General features: G+C 41.2%; 1 protein-coding gene across 1 annotated transcript in view; it reads right to left on the reverse strand.

Annotated features, from left to right (window-relative positions):
• Positions 1-13,631: 13,631 nt before the first annotated feature.
• The window catches only part of NBAS (NBAS subunit of NRZ tethering complex), a 183,678-nt gene continuing 177,528 nt past the window's right edge, over positions 13,632-19,781 (reverse strand). Inside the window, exon 52 of the mRNA XM_055713511.1 lies at positions 13,632-14,439. Coding sequence (XP_055569486.1) covers positions 14,164-14,439 — 276 coding nt within the window. The 3' untranslated portion in view covers positions 13,632-14,163. The remainder of the gene's footprint in view (positions 14,440-19,781) is intronic.

Below are 19,781 nucleotides of genomic sequence, written 5' to 3' on the forward strand. Positions count from 1 at the left end.
ATGTGCCCACCAAAGCCACTATTATCAGTCCCCTCCTCAGCTGGACAGAGGAGAGAAAATAGAATAAGAGGCTCATAGGCTGAGATAAGGACAGGGAGTGATCACTCGCCAATTACCGTCATGGGAAAAACAGACTCGACTTGGGGAAATTTGGTTAATCTATCACCAATCAAATCAGAGTCAGATAATGAGAAATAAGCCCCAATCTTAAAAACACCTTCCCCCTACCCCTCCCTTCTTCCTGGTCTCAACTTCACACCTCATTTTCTCTCCCTCCTCCCCACCAGCAGTGCAGGGGAGTGGCAAAAGGGGGCTTCGGTCCCTGCTTCCCCTTTCAAGGGGAGACTCCTCACACCCTGCCCTGCCCCAGCGCGGGGCCCTGCCAGGGCAGGGGGCCCTCCACGGGCTGCCCCAGCCTGGGGCCCTGCCGGGCTGCAGTTCCCCACGCCCGGCCCCGCCGTGGGTCCCCCCGCGGGGCGCAGCCCCTCAGGCCCGGCCGGCCCCGGCGCGGGTCCCCGCGGGGGCACCGGCCCTGCCCGCAGCCCGGCCCCGGCCCGGGCTCCTCTCCCCGCGGGGCCACGGGCCCTGCCCGGAGCTGCTCCAGCGCGGGCTGCCCGCGGGTCACAGCCTCCCTCGGGCACCCCCTGCCCCGGCGTGGGGCCCTGCCGGGCTGCGGGGGGGGAGCTGCCCCCCGGGGGCTCCGTGGGCTGGGGGCACAGCCTGCCCCGCCGGGGGCTGCGCCGCGGGCTGGGGGGAGCCTCTGCCGCGGCGCCTGGAGCCCCCCGGCCTCCTCCTGCCCTGGCCTGGGGGCTGCAGGGCTGCGGCTCTCTCATGTTCTTACTCCTCTTTCTCGCTGCCGCTGCACAGGTTTTTTACCTTCTGAAATCTGCTGTCCCAGGGGCGCTGCCACCGTCACTGACGGGCTGGGCCTTGGCCAGCGGCGGGGCCATCCTGCAGCCGGCTGGCGCTGGCTCCATCATCATGGGGGAAGCTTCTGGCAGCTTCTCACAGAAGCAGCGCCGTGGCCCCCGGTATCAAAAGGTTGCCACACAATACACGGGGTTATCAGAGCAGTGGGAAGTAATTTAACATACACGTTCTGTCTTTAGTAAAGCTTTTGGTATCTGGCATTTACATAGAAAAATTAAGGATATGTCATTGAGGTGAAGTTAATATTTAATGCCTACACAACCAATTGAAAATAATAAGAAAACAACATGTTCATAGAACAGTTATTAATAGTCACTTTTAGCCTGGAAAGGTGGGAGATGAAATGGAGGATCTGTCATGGGTTTTGAATTATATTCTGAATTTCCAGTAATAATATGGTTGATAGAGCAGAAACAATTTGTAGATGCTGCAAATGCCTTAAAGACTCTCAAGGACATGGTTAAAGCTTCTTATCAAAGAAATAACATGAAATTTAACCAATAAGATGGTATGCCTGAGAAAGACAAATTAAAGGTGTAAACACAAAAAATGAGAATAACTGTTTAGACAGCACCACTACAGAAACGTAGCTGGGGTTACAGTAAACCACAAACAAAATGAGTTGAGAACATGAGTACAGAGAAAAGTAATTCTGGAATTAAAGGTAGAGGAGCATTGCAGGAAGGCCTTGAAAAGTAGCTATTCCTTTCTGCGAAGTATTGACAAGACAGTAATTATGGTACAATATTTCAAATAAAATATGACAAATTAAGAAGAAACCAAAAGGAGGTGTTCTAAAAAGTAAGGAGTGGGTGTGGGTGTAGAAAAAACAAAGAATTATATTTGTATGAATTACAGAAGGTTTTTTAAAAGCCTTCCAAGGTATAAAAGGTCAGAATAATGGAGGCCACACTGAGGTATTCTCCAAGATGCTAACAGCAAGTTTGAGAAAGGGATATTTTTCTGTTACACTTATAGGAAAATTAAACAAAAAAAGCTTTTCAGCCTGATGACAGTTAGGTACTAGGACTAATTATCTGTGGAGAGTACCTAGCATGGCTTCTAATTTGGCCTCTATTATTGTCAAATCACTCCCTGAAGCAGAGTGGCAGGGTAAATACACAGTAATGCAGAGCCTGGTTTCCGTCTGTTGTCACTGGATTGACTTTCTCAGTGTTGAAGATTTTTTAACTGTTTTCTCTGGGTAACAACTGGGATGAAAAAGGATTGATTTCTGCAGGGAATTTATTTGTACTATATGTTTGCAATTGTTTATTTACAAGAGACTGTAAGAGATATTTTAAAAATAATGAATGTTAAGGGCAAGGATTGGGTACTTACTAAATGCATCAGACTTTGAGTTCTTCCCATGTTAACTCTGAAAATAGCACAGAAGCAGAGTGGTAGTGGATACAGTGCGCCACTTCCTCCAGAGTTAAAAAGGGCATTGTTTTTCCAAGGGTTTGGGTGCTAGAGAACAGATTTCATTACCTCAACTAAGCATTTTGCACAATTACATCAAATAAGATACCAGAATATCCATGAAAATTTGAAGTCAGAGAAAATAGTATCTTAAAGTCTAGGTGTAGCTATGAGGAAAAGGCTCATTTAGCAGAGACAGATGCATCTTGGAGCTCATGATGCATGAGGATAAAGCGATACTTGACAAAACTTAGACCGAGCTAGAATTTTTTAAAGGTATTCAATAGGAAAAGCTTTTTCCCACATTTGTCAAAAAAAACCCCACCAAGGCTTTTCACTGGAAATTGGGCTACAGAGTTTCTAGAATGTTGTTGATGATGAATATGGGGTGGGAAGGTAGGATAACTAACAGGATTACAGAAATGGAAATGTACATCAAGCAAGGCAAAACCCCAGGGGAATCCCTGCCCACAGGACAAGGGGCTTCACATTCTGCACTGCAGAAATGTGACAGGACTATAATGTGGACTTGTATGCTCAATATCAAGGGTTTTTAAGAAACGTCCCCTATGCAAATTTATTCCCTGTTAGGGATGAAATTTTATATTGTGTCTACAAAAAGATAATTGGCAAACAAAAATCAGGCACGTCTATTTTGACTTCCATAGTATACAGGACTTTATAATATTTTATAATGGTGCACAAGCTGACACTGGATGCCCTTTCTGTCTGCATTTTGGGAAACCAACCAGTTTGGAAGCCATCTAATCATAGTATCGTGGGGCTAAGCTTGAAAAGACATTAACCAATAAACCACATCAGTAGCCCAAAGGAAAAATCTAAACCTAAGGCATGGGCTGATCCTCAGTCCACTCACCCCCAGCATTGGCCCAGTTGAAAAATCTCAGGAGAGAAATCTCAAGGAAGTCAACACATTCCTTTGAAAGATCCCTGGAGCTCCACTATAACGGGAGCTCTAGGCTGTGTCTCTCTCCAGACCCCACTCTTGACCACCATCATACCCAAGGGCCTGGCTGAGGACCATGCATCCTCAGGTCATTCAAACGAAGAGGTTCTCCAGGAATAACTCTGCCTGCTGCCTACCTCTTCTCCAGGCAGCTTCTCCTTGGCTACCCTCCAGGTGCAACTCCAGGCTCAAGAGAAGTGAGGGAAATGGGTCTTTTCAGTGCTGCGCTGCTGGGCTACGTATTTTGGGACCAAGCCTCTCTCCTTCTAGCTCAGGCTCAGCTCTCTGCCTAGGACCATTTAGACCTGTGACTTTAGTTTTACACAAATCACCAGATCTAGGTGGAAAAGGAGAAGTCAGGACAGTGTTTTGTCGACCTCTACCTATCCACAGGAACAGCAGATACTATGTCCACCCTTTTATGACAACAAGCTTTAACTCATCTTTTCACTGGTAGCCTATATACAGAAGGTTGGACAAGCCCTATCACTCCTAACAGGTTAAGAAAAAGCACCGTATGGAGTTAGTTCCAGGCCAGATGGAAATCATTGCCAAATCGAAGCACAGAGCTAATACATCTGTGTAACATCATCTGATTATTGGCAGATAGATTATTTCACAGTATTCTCCCAGGCCAAGTCATAAACGATTCACAAACATGCTTTAGGATACAAGCCATCAATTCATAACACTGGGGTCTGAAGCTCTTTTCATTGTATTCTAAACATCTGTAAAGGAGATTTTTGCTGCTATACACAGGGACATCTATGGAAATAACATATCACAGATTCTGATGCACTTCTATCACCAGCTTGTCTTCCTCTTGCAGAAAAATCAAAAGAGGTTTAGCTAAAGTAATCCAGGAGCAAAACAATAGCATGTATTGGGCTTTAAAATCCTCTTAGCCAAATTAATGGATTAATTAAAAATACTAGAAGCACAGAAAAGTAACAGGTCTTCGTAAGTAATCTGGAAATTAAAACTCATATATAAAAATTGCCGCTGGAATATGTGAAATAAGAAAAATCAGCAAAAATCTCAGGCTGTCTACAAGTAACTCAAAAGGAAAATCAGGCAATATTCACTCATTTTTCCATCACAAATGGCTGGAATAGCTCTGAAAAGAGCAACCTTCTTCTGTTCTTTCAGGCCCATAATGTTTGAAACCATGAGATGCTATGGTTAAACAGCAAAGGAGAAGAACTGGGATAGGCACCCATAAATGAAGTAAAAATAACATCAATAAGGTATCCTATAGAGTCACTGGAAAGACAGAACGCAATCCAGGTCTTGGTTGGTTCAGTCCATCTTAGAGCTACGTATCTTCTGACTGTAGGATTAAGTCACTCCTAAGAGGATGTTTCTTTGAGTACAAAAATATGTTAATAAACTTACAGTTACAGTTTTGACACAAAGACTGTGGCTCACTTCAGATTGCTTAATTTTTGGTAATGTCAGAAGCTGCAACTGTACAACAGTGGGGCTACAGGAGTAGTAACAACTGCTAAAATTCTCCAGGCCAATAAAGAAGAATCTTGGCATGCTGCAAAAGAACAAGCAACCACAAAGTCCTCCTTCATCTGCCCCAAAGTTCACTTCTTATAGTTCACCATGCAAACCAGTAACTGCAAAGAACAAGAAAGGGAAATTTAATCCTGTAAGCTCAAACTCACAAATGTATTAAGCAATGCAAACTGATCTACAGCTCTTAGAAGCTGGAAAAGCTGCCAGCTCCAAGAACTGAAAGCTAACACTCTTGACATCAAACAACCCTGAAATGTTATTTTCCACAGCAATGCTAAATACTAGTCTTTAATAGAGGGGAGAGCTTTCAGGCCTAGGGTTAAGCCAGTCTTATCAGGAAAGTAGGGCTTTGGGGCTTTGAGATGTTGGCTGTCAACCACCACGTCCCACACATGGTTGTGTGACACTTCTCAGTAATCTTCAGTAGCAGCTCGGTAAACACTGGAGGCTGTGTTATTCAAACTTGACTTAGGGATGCCAAAAATTGCACCACGCCTTTCCCCACAGTTACGACGCTGCTTTGTCTATGGATATTCCTCTGGTTAACCTTTGTAGATTTGAAATTTGATGGATTGTAGATGTGGTTTAGTATTACAAAATTCAGCTTGCTGATTTCTGTTCTGCAAATTTAATCCTTAATTATTGAACTGTGATTAAAACCAGAGGCTGAAACTAGCAGCTGCAATAAGTAACATGGTAATGAAAGATCTTCCCAAGGAAGTTAGTTGTTGGTACCAGCTGGTTTTCTTTTTGGGACAGATTACATCCATAAGACAATAGATCAGCCTGGTACTGCAAGCAAGGAAGAATATTTAATCCATGCTGTCCGAGGCCTCTCCCAACAACACTGACCAACATTAAATCCTTGCTAAAAATCTCAAATGCTACAATATGCTGTGAAAAACAAAGAAGAAAGATGCAGAACATTGCCAGTGTCTTCAGTCACAGAAATAGCAGAGGACTTAAAGAGAGGTGATTCTGCTCCGCATTTTGTTCCACTGTCAATAATTCTAAGGACCTTGAGGCTTTTGCAATAGGTGTTGGATACACTGAGATCAGTGAGCAGCTGAGCGAACAAGGAAACACTTCAGAAAGTGCTCCCTGCCTTTCAGGGCTGAAGTTCAACAGACTGAGCCACAGCTACACATACTTTGTTATGTATATAAGGAATTAATAGCTAATTAAACCCCCTAGAGGTCTAATTAAAAATGGTGGCTTGTAGTTCTCTTCATTCATTTACCATTACTCATTGCTCATTTCTAGCAAGATACACTACTTTCATTCCTCTCCTGAAGTGTATGTGTTAAATATTTTAGAAAATCCCACAATTAGTCTGAGCTGTTTGGTGTGATCATGCTAGTTGTTTTCCCATCATCATGAACAAGAAAAAAAAATCATCAAAAAACAATTAACCACACCACTTAAATATTTACCTAGGATTTTCCTTCATCTGGAGAACTATCAAGTCATTACAGAGATACAGATTATACCTGGATATGAAGCCAACATCAACCCAAAATTTAAAACTTTAAATCTTGAACCATCTCAACCTGGACCTTACTTTATATGGGAAGCTATATCTCACAATCACTTTTAGTTTTTCATCCACTTGTGTCCAGCAAAGAGTTTAAGTGCCAAAGACTGGGAAAAAAATATCACATCTTGGGAACATATTTGTTACAGAAAAGCTGTAGCAGTTATAGTGCCAAAGTCCAAAATGGCCTAGGCTAGTTTTTGCTCCACTTTTCTCTGCAATGTCTTTAACAGAAATAACTTTTAAAGCAGCACTGTGACAAACACTCATTAAGTGCTTAAATGAATTGAAGAGGTGACAAAAGAAACACCCCCAGGACTGGGTCTTAAATTGCACTATCATTCCTTTTCCAAGATTATACAGGATACTGCCTATATATATAGTTTACATACATACTACTGAAATTTGCTTTCAGATACTGTTGTGTCTTTTTTCTTCTATAGCCAGAACCAGTGCAGATGGTACTACCAGATTAATTAAAATCACCCCCCGGTTCCATTCGCAGTTTGTGTTCTGTATTGTTCTCCCATTTAGAGAAAACTCCTTCTGCTTATTTGTTTTCAAGCATTACTTTTTCTTTTTAAACAGAATACATCTGCTTTGCTCGTTAGAATAAATATTTTACATGCACATTATGTAGATAAAGATTCTCAGCAGAAAAAGGCTGTCATGCAGTTTTATGTATCTGGGTTGCAAAGGACATTGGACTATAAATCAGAGCCCTGTGTGACGCTGGTTTCCCTGTCACCTGCAAGCAAAGGGAAGCCTAGGAAGGTAGGCTAAGAGGACATCCAGTGACAGGGTGTCAGCACAGCTTGGTAGAAGATGCTGCTTTCAGAGGGAGAACACCACACGTTAAGGCAGACAATTCAGTTTTAATGGTAATCACATTTTTTTTTTTATTTTAAAGTCTATATACACTGGTTTTTGCCATTAACACTTATTTCCTTCAGAGAGTACAACTAATTAATTGTTTCCTTCTTTTGCCTTATAAATAGTGCACCTGGTCCAGTATTTTATTACCTCTGTGCCTTGAGAAAAGAGACTGACTTGCACCAACTGCTATCAGGAAACATTTCAGCATTTCATATCTTCAGAAGAATGAATCACATTTAATACTCAGCTTTGCCAGAGCTAGGGATGCTAGCCAGTGACTAAATCACGTATTTCAGCTTCTACAGCTGTTTTCAATAACAACCGCATATAAATTGATTATACGTTGTATTGGGTTTGCGTAGCAAGGTTGGGTGGTGGGGGCTGCAGGGGTGGCTTCTGTGAGAAGCTGGCAGGAGCTGCCCCCATGTCCGACGGAGCCAGCGCCAGCCGGCTCCGAGAGGGACCCGCCGCTGGCCAAGGCCCAGCCCGTCAGCGACGGTGGCAGCGCCCCTGGGACAGCAGATTTCAGAAGGGGAAGAAACCTGTGCAGCGGCAGCGAGAAAGAGGAGTAAGAAGTAAGGCCAGGGCAGGAGGAGGCCGGGGGGCTCCCGGCGCCGCGGCAGAGGCTCCCCCCAGCCCGCGGCGCAGCCCCCGGCGGGGCAGGCTGTGCCCCCAGCCCACGGAGCCCCCGGGGGGCAGCTCCCCCCCCGCAGCCCGGCAGGGCCCCACGCCGGGGCAGGGGGTGCCCGAGGGAGGCTGTGACCCCGTGGGAAGGAGCCACGCTGGGGCAGCGTGTGGAGAACTGCAGCCCGTGGGCAGGACTCACGCTGCAGAAGCCCATGAAGGACTGTCTCCCGTGGGAGGGACCCCAGGCTGGGGCAGGGGCAGAGTGCGCACTGACCACAGCCCCATTCCTCGTCCCCTTGAGCTGCAGGTGGAGAGGAGGGAGAGAAAATCAGGACTGAAGTTGAGCCCAGGAAGAAGGGAGGGGTAGGGGGAAGGTGTTTTTAAGATTTAGTTTTTATTTTTCATTACTCTCCTCAGATGTGAATGGTAATAATTAAAATAATTTCTCCAGGCCGAGCCTGCTTTTTCCGTGACAGTGATTGCTGAGCAATCTTTCCCTGTCCTTATCTCAGCCCACGAGCCTCTCTTATTTTCTCTCTGCTATCCAGCTGAGGAGGGGGTGATGGAACAGCTTTGGTGGGCACCTGCTGTCGATCCAGGGTCAACCCACCACATATATAAAAAATTTCCACTGTCGTGTATCTGGTATTTATAAACAATACAGGAAGCTGGGGTTTGGAAATGACACAGCTGTGCAACAGGGAAGCTGTTGGGGTGTCTGCCATCCACCCCCAGGCAGCTTCAGAAAGCACAGTCTCTGACAAGTTTGTCAGATCTAGCAATGACTGAGCTGGACATAACCTCAGACTTTATCTTGTTTGCACACCTTAGTTTACCCTATGAAGGTTCAGTCAACATGATAAAATACCCTGCTTTGTTCAAATAGCATAGTTATTAGCATGAGCACCATGCCATCCCCTTTGTTAGCCAATCCCAAAGCAAGTGAAAAAAAGAGGACAGATGAAATGTATTACTATAAGAAAAAAATCAAAGTAAATAAGATTTTCATATTTCTGATTGTCACGGTAGTCAGAGAGGTTGGGAGAGGGGGGTGGGGTTTTTTCTCTCTGTGAAGTCTTGTCTGCTTTAATTACCTACTGAAAATACTGCTTGTAGTTAAAAACCGCCTTTCCTAAGCACTGTGGAAGGGTGAGACTGTCCTTGTGTGGCTCAAGTCTTCTGCCCTACGACGGGATGCTCATTCAGTTTGGAAACTCAGTACTCCATCTCCACCTAGTGCAACAGAGCATCACTGAGGATGAATATACGAAAGCTTAAGGCACTGAGCTCTTGTGGAGAATGCAACCATGTCAGCAGATGATTCAACCAAGCTAAAAAGGGCCTGTTTCTGACCACCTGTAGGACCTTTATGTAAAAGCAGAAGAATAGATACGTGCCTTATCTTCAGCAAAACGAGCTAGCTGTTTTCAAGTGCAGGCAGTTGCTAAAGAGACTCAAGTTTACTATTTTCTGTGTCTACAAAAGGGGACCAATAGTAAAGGTGTCCAAGAGTGCTGATGAAGACAAGTTTTTGAGTAAGAATGAGGACTGGATGAAAAACTGTTTAAAGTACTGAAATGTACTGTCTGGGTGATCAACAGGTAAATGGACTTCAGTCTGTAACTACAGCAGTAATGTATGAGAAAAATAATCTTAAAATAAAAGTTAAAAAACATATAAAGTAATGTAACATCCAATGACTGCTACCAACGTGGAAAGAAAGCTCAGGGTCAAACCAAATAATCCTATGCAAACACTATCTCAAGCGCTTGGTAACAGTTAAACAATCAAACTGAAAAACATTTTTATGCCACTAGGTGAACCTTTCGGTGTATCCACAACACCTGATACAAGGCATGGCTCTGCTTCACCTTTTAATAACTCAAACAATATACTGAAAAAGATACGGAAATAAATCAAAAAAACAAAGATTATGGAGAAATAACTAAGTACACTAGGACTCAACAGGTTGGAAAAGACACAGCTAACACTGAGTATATTAGAAGTCCACAAAAACTGGGAGGGTGGACAGTGATTTATTTTTTTCATATTTTTTTTCTGATATAAGAAGTAGGGACATAATTTGAAACAAACGAAAACCAAAACATAAATAATGAAGGTGGCTCTACTGATAGACAAGTTTATGTCAAGGTGGACATTCAGATCAAACTAAACAATCTTGGAAGAGAGATGAGTCTCAGGGCTTTACTGAAAACGTGCACTCTTTTAAAACATACTGGAATTTAGGAACCTGAAAATCTTTAAGTTGGAAACGTGGCAGGCATGGTGGGCAATGCTACAATAATAAATCCATTCCAGAGGTGGAACACTTCTAGTTCTGTGTTCATTCTCTTCCTTCAGAATCTCTCAGTCTATCATCAATCAGTACAATAAACCACCAAGGTGTTAGATGTTACTTGCTGTGTGTTTTGCAGTGAAATACAACCCTAGCAAAATCCTTGCTTTGGCCCCCTTTTTCACTTCCTTCAATTACTGTGGCCGTTTCAGTGTTGCCCTGCCCTTGAAGTGCTCTCCAGCTAGAGAGCCTTCTTGTTTGGTACTCACCTGCTGACAGACGAACACTGGTTAAATCCTCAGTTTCTACGTGGTCTGCTGTAATCCTGTGCTTCTGCATAAGCAACACACTCTTTTGGAGAACTGCCTGGGTGGTAACCCACCATTGTTGTCAGGAGCAAACAGCCCAAGGTTTCACCCAGCATCCCCTGATTTGTGAGTAACAGAGGCACAGGCACTGTCTGCATACTGTTTGATTAAATCTGACCTTGCACAGAATACTTGCCCAGAAAGGAAAGTAGAGGTAAATAAAACAAACTTGAAAAATGGCTTGTTTTTGCAAGCATAGAAATTCTTACCCCTATGATGAAGGCATCCACATTCTATGGCCATCCTCTCAAAAAGTCTTTTCACAGTGCAGAATGTCACAAACAATAAATCACAGGAAGAATCATTACACAAGGAAAATATCCAAATTATATGTAGCCACCCCACCCACTGAATTGCACTGTTTTGTTTATAAATGCATCTACTCTGCATCTGTTGCAATGACATACTGTCTCCACTTACAACTTCCAGCGAAGAACTTGTGAGTTATGATCTTTCTTCCCTGAGCTCTGGTTCTACTTAGCCAAAAAAAGGTGACATTTTGGTGCTTTGCTGTATATACCACACAGCAAAAATCTCCTCAAAGATACAAACACTATCAGTGTTCTTCACGCAAAAGAGGATTAATTGCTCTAGGAAGCCTTGCTCTTTGAGACACAACCAAACTCTTTATTCACCTGCTTTTGGAAGCACAAGCATCTCCAGAGCATGTATGTGTTTTAGATTTTTTATAAAAAAAGTAATAAAAAAAAAAAGTCAGCTGTATTCTGAACAGATCCCAAATGCAAATTGAGCAGACAAAAGTGAACTCAGCATCTTATTAAGTACTATTAATAATACCAAGGTGAGTTTCTTAACTATAAAAAAAACCCAAAACCAAAAACCCCTCAACCGCCCCCTGCTGAAGACCACCTCCCAAAATAAAATCCAAACCCAACAAAAAAGCATTCGCTAGCATATCTTGATCACTCCTAGAGCCGAAAATATTATTATGCAACACAAAAGATATGAAAAGGCTGGCACCGAAATACAGATATCCTTGTTACGTGCCTCTTCCTTCACTGCCCCCCCCCCCCCCCCCCCCCTTATTTGGAACATACACTGATATAGGCTGATTGTTTTGGATGTATAAACTAAGTGTGTTCCTTACAGATGGAAGTTTTGAATACAGAATAAATCGGTAGTAGTCCTGGCTGCAAGGAAAACATTTATCATGGATTTGTAATGCCAGCAAAACAGAAAGTGGACAGAAGATCAATAACACTCATTAGAGCTTTATCTATAGCTCAGCTCTAAAGTGACACTAAACACAAACTTTTCATGATCCTGAATGAGAATGGTAAGAAAATCTAGCACTGAACTTACTAACCTCAGAACATAACATGCAGACAGACCAAAATGCTCCATTTATGAAGTACAGAAATGTCTTCTACAGAGTAATCCATTTTCTCACTGGAGGTATGCCTTGTGGTTTGCCTGCATCTACCGATTTCCAGTTACATTGCCTTTTTTAAATTTTTCCTTTCTTTTCTCTGCAGTTCCAATATATTTTGCTTTACTAGTCAGGGCCTCTTGGGACTGCTAACATAAGAGAACAGAATTAAGGCAATATAGCTGAATGATATAAATTTGATTTAATTCGTCAGATACATGGATGAGATAACCTTCTGTAAAATACTGAAGGACAGCTGGGACCACCAAGTACAAAAAAATAAGTTAACAATCTGAAGAATTAAAGCATTCTTAAAAATCTTGCTAAGAGTCCTATGTAAGGTGGGAAGTAACACTAACATCTGAATAATTTTCAGTGTCAGTAAAAGCTGGTAAAACAAAGCAGATCCCAAGTCAAAGACAATGCTAGTAAGAGTCAGTTTTAGTGCCAGAAATGTCATCACCCATTTCTAAATGCTGACATCTAGGAAAGAATTCAGTAATACAAATGGGCAATGAAATAGCTACTTCAAGCATTTAACCTCTTCTTCTTCCATCTCTATGGTTTAGGCTGACATTTAGGAAAAAAGGAAGATTTTAGACACTACTATCTCAATAACAGTCAGCTTTTTACTATATTGCATAATGAAGGGGCTGGCTATTCCAAACAGCACAAAGCTCAGAGAAGTGTTGTTACTGAAGCACAGACCAACTGCACCTGAACTGGATCCCTCTGTTGCCAAATTTTGACTGTTACCAGTGTTAATGGAATCCATCACCGACCTCCGTATTGTAGGCATGGCGCAGCCAGCTGAATCATCTATGAACTGCACTACAATTGTTTTGTGTGTTCTGTTTGTTTTGAGGAGGGAAGGCTGTGGGGGACGCAATACCTACAAGATTATCATCAAAATGATGGAACCAGGCTCTTCACAGCGTGCATGGTGGGAGGATGAGACACAACTGGCAGAAGATTAAGACAGGTTCAAACAAGAGGATAAATGTCAAAAAGTTTTTCAACATGGGGACAGCCAAGCAGTGGGTCATTCACCCTTGGTGGTTTTCAAGTCCCAGTTGAATACAGTTCTGAGCAATCTGCTCCAACAATAAATGAATGCCACCTTGAGGAGGAGGTTAGATTACACTACCTCTAGAGATTGCTTCTAACAAGTATCTCATGGATAATACATATAATGTTTCTGTACATTATTACATCAACATCAGATCTGAACACTAGATTAGGCAAAACATTTACAGACTATTTTTAATAACAAATTCCTGTAAACACATGGTAACATCAAACCCTTCTGGTAATGCAGTGTAATAAACAGACAGTCCCCTTGTTAAAAAAACCCCAACAACTCTGAAAACAATCAGAAACACGTTGCCTTATTAAGACAGACAGACATTTGGAAATAAACACACACTTAGGGAATTTTTCAGAACTCAGGAAAAATGTAAGTAAAATACTTTGAAAGTGTATTCACAAAAGGTATCAACAAGTGCTTAGGATTTGAGATGGCGCTTCCCAAATTGTGGAGAGAAAAGCCTCAAAGACTAGAACTGTCTTCAAGCACAGAAAAATTCAGCTTGTCCTTATGACTAAGCATCGCTAAGGAGAGGCAGGAATTACAGAAGAAGGGGCCATATAAAGAAAACATTTAGCTGTCTAAAAGGAGGAAAGAAAAGAGTCCACAATGAATGTAAAATATTTTATTTATTGCAAACAAAAGCTGGATAGCAACATTGCACAATACCAAATTTTAAGCTTTTGAAATTCTCAGAAATTATTCTTCATTGTGATTTCTTTTTTGCACCATATATCTTTATAGTTATATTTTTACATTAGCTTTACATTATGACAAGAGTAAATTACAGAAATTAAGACAAAGTCTATATAAACTGCCAGCTTACTAATGTTTCATTTATATGTCAGCGTGTAACCATTTAACACTTCGATCTGAAAGGATTACCAGATTCAACGCTTTGCTAGTCATAACAGAATGATACGATCCACACCAATAATTTTTTTAAACTATTAAAAGTATATGGGAATTCACTGTGTCCTTATTTCAGCTGCGACAGAGAAACCAGAACACACTGCAAGTGTGCTGTTCTTATTTTGTACAAAACATAGGTAATAACTATGTTACTTCACTAGAACAACAATTTCTCCCTTTTGTGCAAGATCTCCAGCAAAAAGGCAGACAAATGCATAAATCCAGCATTTTTAGATCCAATGCTGAATAGCCTGGAGGGCAGTAGTGAAAGTCCTGAGTGCTGGATGAGTCCCTCGATGAGACATCAAGAGGGACCCGGCCTCTGCATTGAACCCTGCTTCTTTAAGTTGTTTTGCTATTTCCTCTACATCCCAGCCTCCCTCTCCGTGGTTAGCCAGTAAGTGGTCAATAAGGTGAGGATAGAAAGCAGTAGATATGCACTTCACCACTAATTTGGCATTGAGGAGCAAGGTAAGTATTTCAGCATCGCAATTGAAATCATCAACCTATGAAGAAAGAAAAATCTAAAGTAATTAAAAACTACCAGATACATCCATCAACCAGAACATGTCATGACTGTTCTAACTGCACAGCACGACCTTGAAAGAGAGATGAGTATTCCACACGGATTAACAACAGGGATACATGCTTTGCATATGTCGGAAAATGTAAAGGTATGTCTTTAATAGTTTCTGTCACAATAATGTAAATATTTGACCTGCATAAAATCAGGCAATAAGGATGCTTAGCAACCTGGCTAGGATTTAAAGAACAGCTTTATAGACTTTTCACAAGTTCTTAGCCCCAGTGCAGAACAGACTACGCCACTTACCTCCATATCAAGAATGACACTCTGAGGAAGGTCAGAGCAGAGAGTGTATTAATTTTTGGTCACCTTATATTAATACAGTATGTTACATACCACATATTAATATGATAGGCAACATTTGCAGACCCAGCGAGATTTCCCAGAGTTTCAGCATTCACAGAAAGAATGAGATTTTCAGAAGAATACAACTTTTAGAAGGAAACATTCTTAAAAGATGTAGAGTACAGAGCTGCTTCCTCTGTGAGACACCCTGGATGCCTCAGAAAAATGTGGTTCCTTGAGAGCAAGTATCCTCTTGAAAGTCTTGTCTATAGCCTTACGAATAACACTACAGAATACTTCAAATTCTATTTCTGTTGATCTTGACATGTCTTTCCTGGGTTCCCTGAAATGCAGTGTTGTTTTAATCAGCTTAGGTGACTTACCACTTCAAGAAGTGCAATAAAAAAATATACTGGCCAAAGGAGGGATAGATAATAGTCAGTTTTCAATGACTATATCCTATCAAGTTAGAAATAAATTAATCAAATTATGCTACATTCACAAAACAACCTCTCAGTTAAAAAAAAAAAAAAAATCTGTCTGATTAGCTTCTGGTTTTATTTTCTGTAAAATTGATGTATTATCTTACATGGTTGGTACCAGCAAGCAATGAAGACTCTCTGATCCAGTGATTTGGTACCCTTGAAGACCAATTAAACTGCTACACAGGACTACAGAATGTGGCTAGATTTGGAACTGAGACTTGACAGTTGAAATTAAGCAATTTTTAACCTAATTAGCATCACAAAATTTTCAACCCTGATGCATTTCAGGACAGCATTTAAAGTTTCCTTGTCTCTCTGTTTTAGTTCAAAGTGAAACAGCGCAGAGCTTTGCTTTCCCATAATCATGTGCAATGTGCTCCATCGACCCCTTGCGCTGCTGCACGCTGCAACAAGCACTCCTTATAACCCGATTCTCTGTCCCACAAAGTTTCCACACCCATTTCTTAGTAACATGTAACAGTGTCAGTTTGCACTTGTGGGGTGGGTTTTGTAATTATTTTCCAGAAAGATCGAACAGAACAATAATCTATTAGTCTAGAAAACCAAATGTCCTGGTAAAAACAAACAAACAACAAAAAAACCAAAACAAAACAAATAAACCCAACCAACCAACGAACCAAAACAACTCTTACCTACTCAAGACACATAACACTGTGAGATATCAAGCACGCCATTTAACATGGATCATCTACTGCGGGAGACTACTCCCTCCCATTTTCCTATACAGGTAGTCAAACCAGAAACAGGATGTTCAAAGCATGTATCAGCAAAAGTACGTGATTTTCTCTTGAATGCATGGAATTCCAAGACTCCCAAGGTTTGGCATCTTATTTGGAGGAATCACCATTACATTTCCATGTAGAAGAACACAGAGTTCATGAGGAAATACCAGGTAGCTCCTTGCACTGAAGTGGGTAAGAAATCTGCAGCTAGCTTCAGGGGAAAGAACTTCCTCTGAAGTAACAACAAATTCTTTTAGAAGAAGGATCTTTTTTGCACATAAACATTAGTTGAAACATCCAATTAAGACAACTACTAAAAAGCAACGTTACCATTCCTGTGTTAAAAAGCTGCTGCTTCTGGGCAGACAGCAGAGGTAGGATCTTATCAATGAGTCACTGATCTGCCTGCATATGAAAAGCCCTTGCTATCCCAAGACCCTAACTAAGCCTTAAAACACTGGTTCCACCAAAGTTTATCGCTGATCCCAGAAACACTGTTCCAGCAATATGGGATGCAGCTGACTGCAGTTTAAGCAAGTCTCAGAAGTGCAAGTGTCTTCCGCACAAATGAACACACAAGCACTTTCCATATTGTGTGAACATGTGAATAAACTATAAACCACAATAATGACAAACTCAGAGTCTATATAATGGAGAAAAATCATTATGCCCATCTAGACTTCCATGCTAAGGGTGCTAAATTTTTCATTGGTGTAAAATGTGTTACTTCTGGAAGGCTTAAATGGGAGCAGCTTTAGTTTTTCATATCCATTTCTCCTTCAGTAGGATTTGACAGCGCAGATTTAGCATGATGCCCGCACACAATGCACACATGTACAAGTAAAAGAACTAATGGAGTTAATTACACTGAGGAGAGGAACTCCAAACTTTTTTTCCTTTGACTTACATATCTCTTTGGGTTTTGGCTGAAATCTGCTTTCAAGATGTAAGCATTCATGCAGTATCTCTGTTGACTAGCTCACTCCTTTAGACTGTGATGATCAATACCCTTCCCTGCTAGAGACATACATATTCATCTAGAAAGTGAGATGGTATAGAAACAGATTATTGCAACAGATGTACTCATTTCTACTGAAGCAGCGCTACGGCACTCTGCTTCAAATAAGGCCTGTGCATTTTATCAAATGTCTCTTTCATGCAGAATTTATAAATGGATCTGCATCTACAGATGGAAAACCACGTCTCAGAGCAAGGTTTCTGTCAACAGAAGTGAGGACCCACTTACGCTCTTTCTCCACGAGCCCTAAACTCTTTCTGCACATCTTCAGCAGGATGGGAAGAAGCCTCATCCCAGACTGCTAAGTGCTGCTTTTAGAGAGGGTGGGGGATTCAAGCTGTTCCCCTGCACAGCCTGTACTGACCCCTGCGCTGATTGCTGTATTTCTGAATCAGAATGGCAGTTTGTGTCTTACACTGAACTTGGTGCTGTCAGTGCATAATTAGTAAGGGCTAAGCATGCCTGCCTGGGGCTTTGCCATCAGCACACTAATATTATGAACTGCAAATAGGCTCAGGCTTGAGGCGTCAGCTCTACCAAGGCAGCAGGTCCCCTGGGCGTGCAGAGACAGGGAGCCTGCAGGTTTTAAGAAAGCCTGTGTGTGAAATAGGTCGGTGAAGATCCGTTTTGCTACAGGTGGCACCTCTTCTGACGCACTCGGAAGAGGAACTTAAGACATGTAAAAGGCTTCACTTATAAATCACTGAGGCCTCCACAAATCCACATGATCATGAATGCATATCAGCATCCAGTGTTCTTTCTGCTTGCTAATACAGCCTACACGGCCAATGTACTTATACTTGCTATGATGCAGCATATCTTGCGGGGGCGGGGGGGGAACCCCTCCTCCTACAGTGAGAAATTCAGATAAGCAAGAGCAGGTCAGGTGTTATCTTTTGCTTAACTAAGAGGCAAGTTGGGGTCTGGGCAATTCCCCATCAGCATTGTTTGTGCAGGGATCTAGAGATTCTGCTATTAGCAAACAGACAGTATTTCATCCATAACTTATGCATTATAAAATCCATTCATTAAGAAATATGGATACTAATGGGAAGATAAGAGCTGCTGCTGATGTAACAGCAGAAAAGAACTGAACCTGCTACTTCCCTAAATATTAGCTCTCTGCTACTACTGGAGATAAAAATGCTTTTTGTTTATTTTCTTATTGGAGTCTACAGCTATAGGACAAATAAATATGGGGAGAGAAGAAAACAGAGAGATTATAAATAAAGTCTAGAAAAAACAAACTAAAGAAAGATATTTCACCATAATTACTGTTAGCTTACATTAGCTTATATACACATAATGCAACAAGATTTCTTTTAAAAGGTAAGCCACATCAAGTGAGTAGCCACAAATGGCATAAGACACTGGAGAACACTGGAAATTCCATTATTTCACATTCTTTATGATTTTTCATATTAAATTTTTCAATAAATCATGTTGCAAAGGTGGTATCAGTACTTCATCATCTAAAGTATAGTATGCAAATGGAGCTAAGGTATTGTTTTAGATTAACTAAAAAAAAAAATCTAGCTCTAATTTCTATTAAAGCCTTGACTGAAGAAGTATTTTCGCTGATTATATTAAGCCCCATTAGTAAGCTGTTTTAACAGTACAACTACCAACAGGTAACAGAATATTTACTTGCTCTGTCAGAAGTATAAAAATCACTTTTGAAGATAACCCAGTGAACAGACAACACTGAAACCCTTCCCAAAAACAATCTGACTCTTAAGAGCAAACTGAGCCCTATTGGCAGTAATAAACTTATTTAAGGAAACCAATTTTTAAAATTATTCACACACCACAGAGTAAGTATAGTTATTTCTGTTACCCAAAAAAGACAAGTGACAGTTTATAAAAAGATACGCAATAAAAAGAGAGGTCTGCAATTCCAAAAAAGCTTACACAAAAATCTTGGTTGTTTTATTACAGGCAAAAGCTATACAATTCTTAGTATCAGCACTTCAGCATCATCCTTAACTGTAAACATCCATAAAGCTGTCAGCAACATACAACAAATGGCTAACTAATACATCGTATCAGCAAGCCAGTGCTGTATTTTTCTCACAGCCATGTTTGTGAGCCGTGTTTGCATTATGTCAGGGAATCAATGGCTATGTTTTCCCTTTGCCAGGTGTTATTTGTCCTTTTCCTGTTTAATGTAAGCAGAAATGGGCTTCCTATGAAAAATTCATTAAGAATTCTACAAAGAACATTAACAGGCCGAATACTGTTTTTAAAACGCAAATAGTATGCATACAAAATTATACTGGAGAAACAACATTGACACAGCTAAGCAATATATGCACTTTTAGTACAACACCAACTAATGTAATCATAAGAGATGCATATACAACAAGGAGTAAGAGATACTTTTCCAAACAACGGAAGAACAGCTTTTAAATTTAGCATGGCACTCTTCTGTACTAGTTGCTTTTCTAACACTGGCAGTGGAATGTTACATTCAAGGTACTGGCTAAGCTCTTTGCCCAATGTAATGAAGTCAATAAGTAAATTTTCATTGACTTAGGATGAAGCATTAGACCAAAGCTAAATGTTCTGAAACTTCTAAGTTATTTAGCAGTCTTACAGAACTATGCACTCAAATTAGTCATGAACTTAAAAGGAAAAATTAGAACAGCTTATCAAGCTGTCTCCTGCATAAGGCAGCCAAAAAGAAAATTATTTACGCCTGCACAGGTGTACAAAGTGCTTTATATTAGTA

Source organism: Falco cherrug, chromosome 6, assembly GCF_023634085.1.
Source record: "Falco cherrug isolate bFalChe1 chromosome 6, bFalChe1.pri, whole genome shotgun sequence".
Taxonomy (NCBI): Eukaryota; Metazoa; Chordata; class Aves; order Falconiformes; family Falconidae; genus Falco; species Falco cherrug.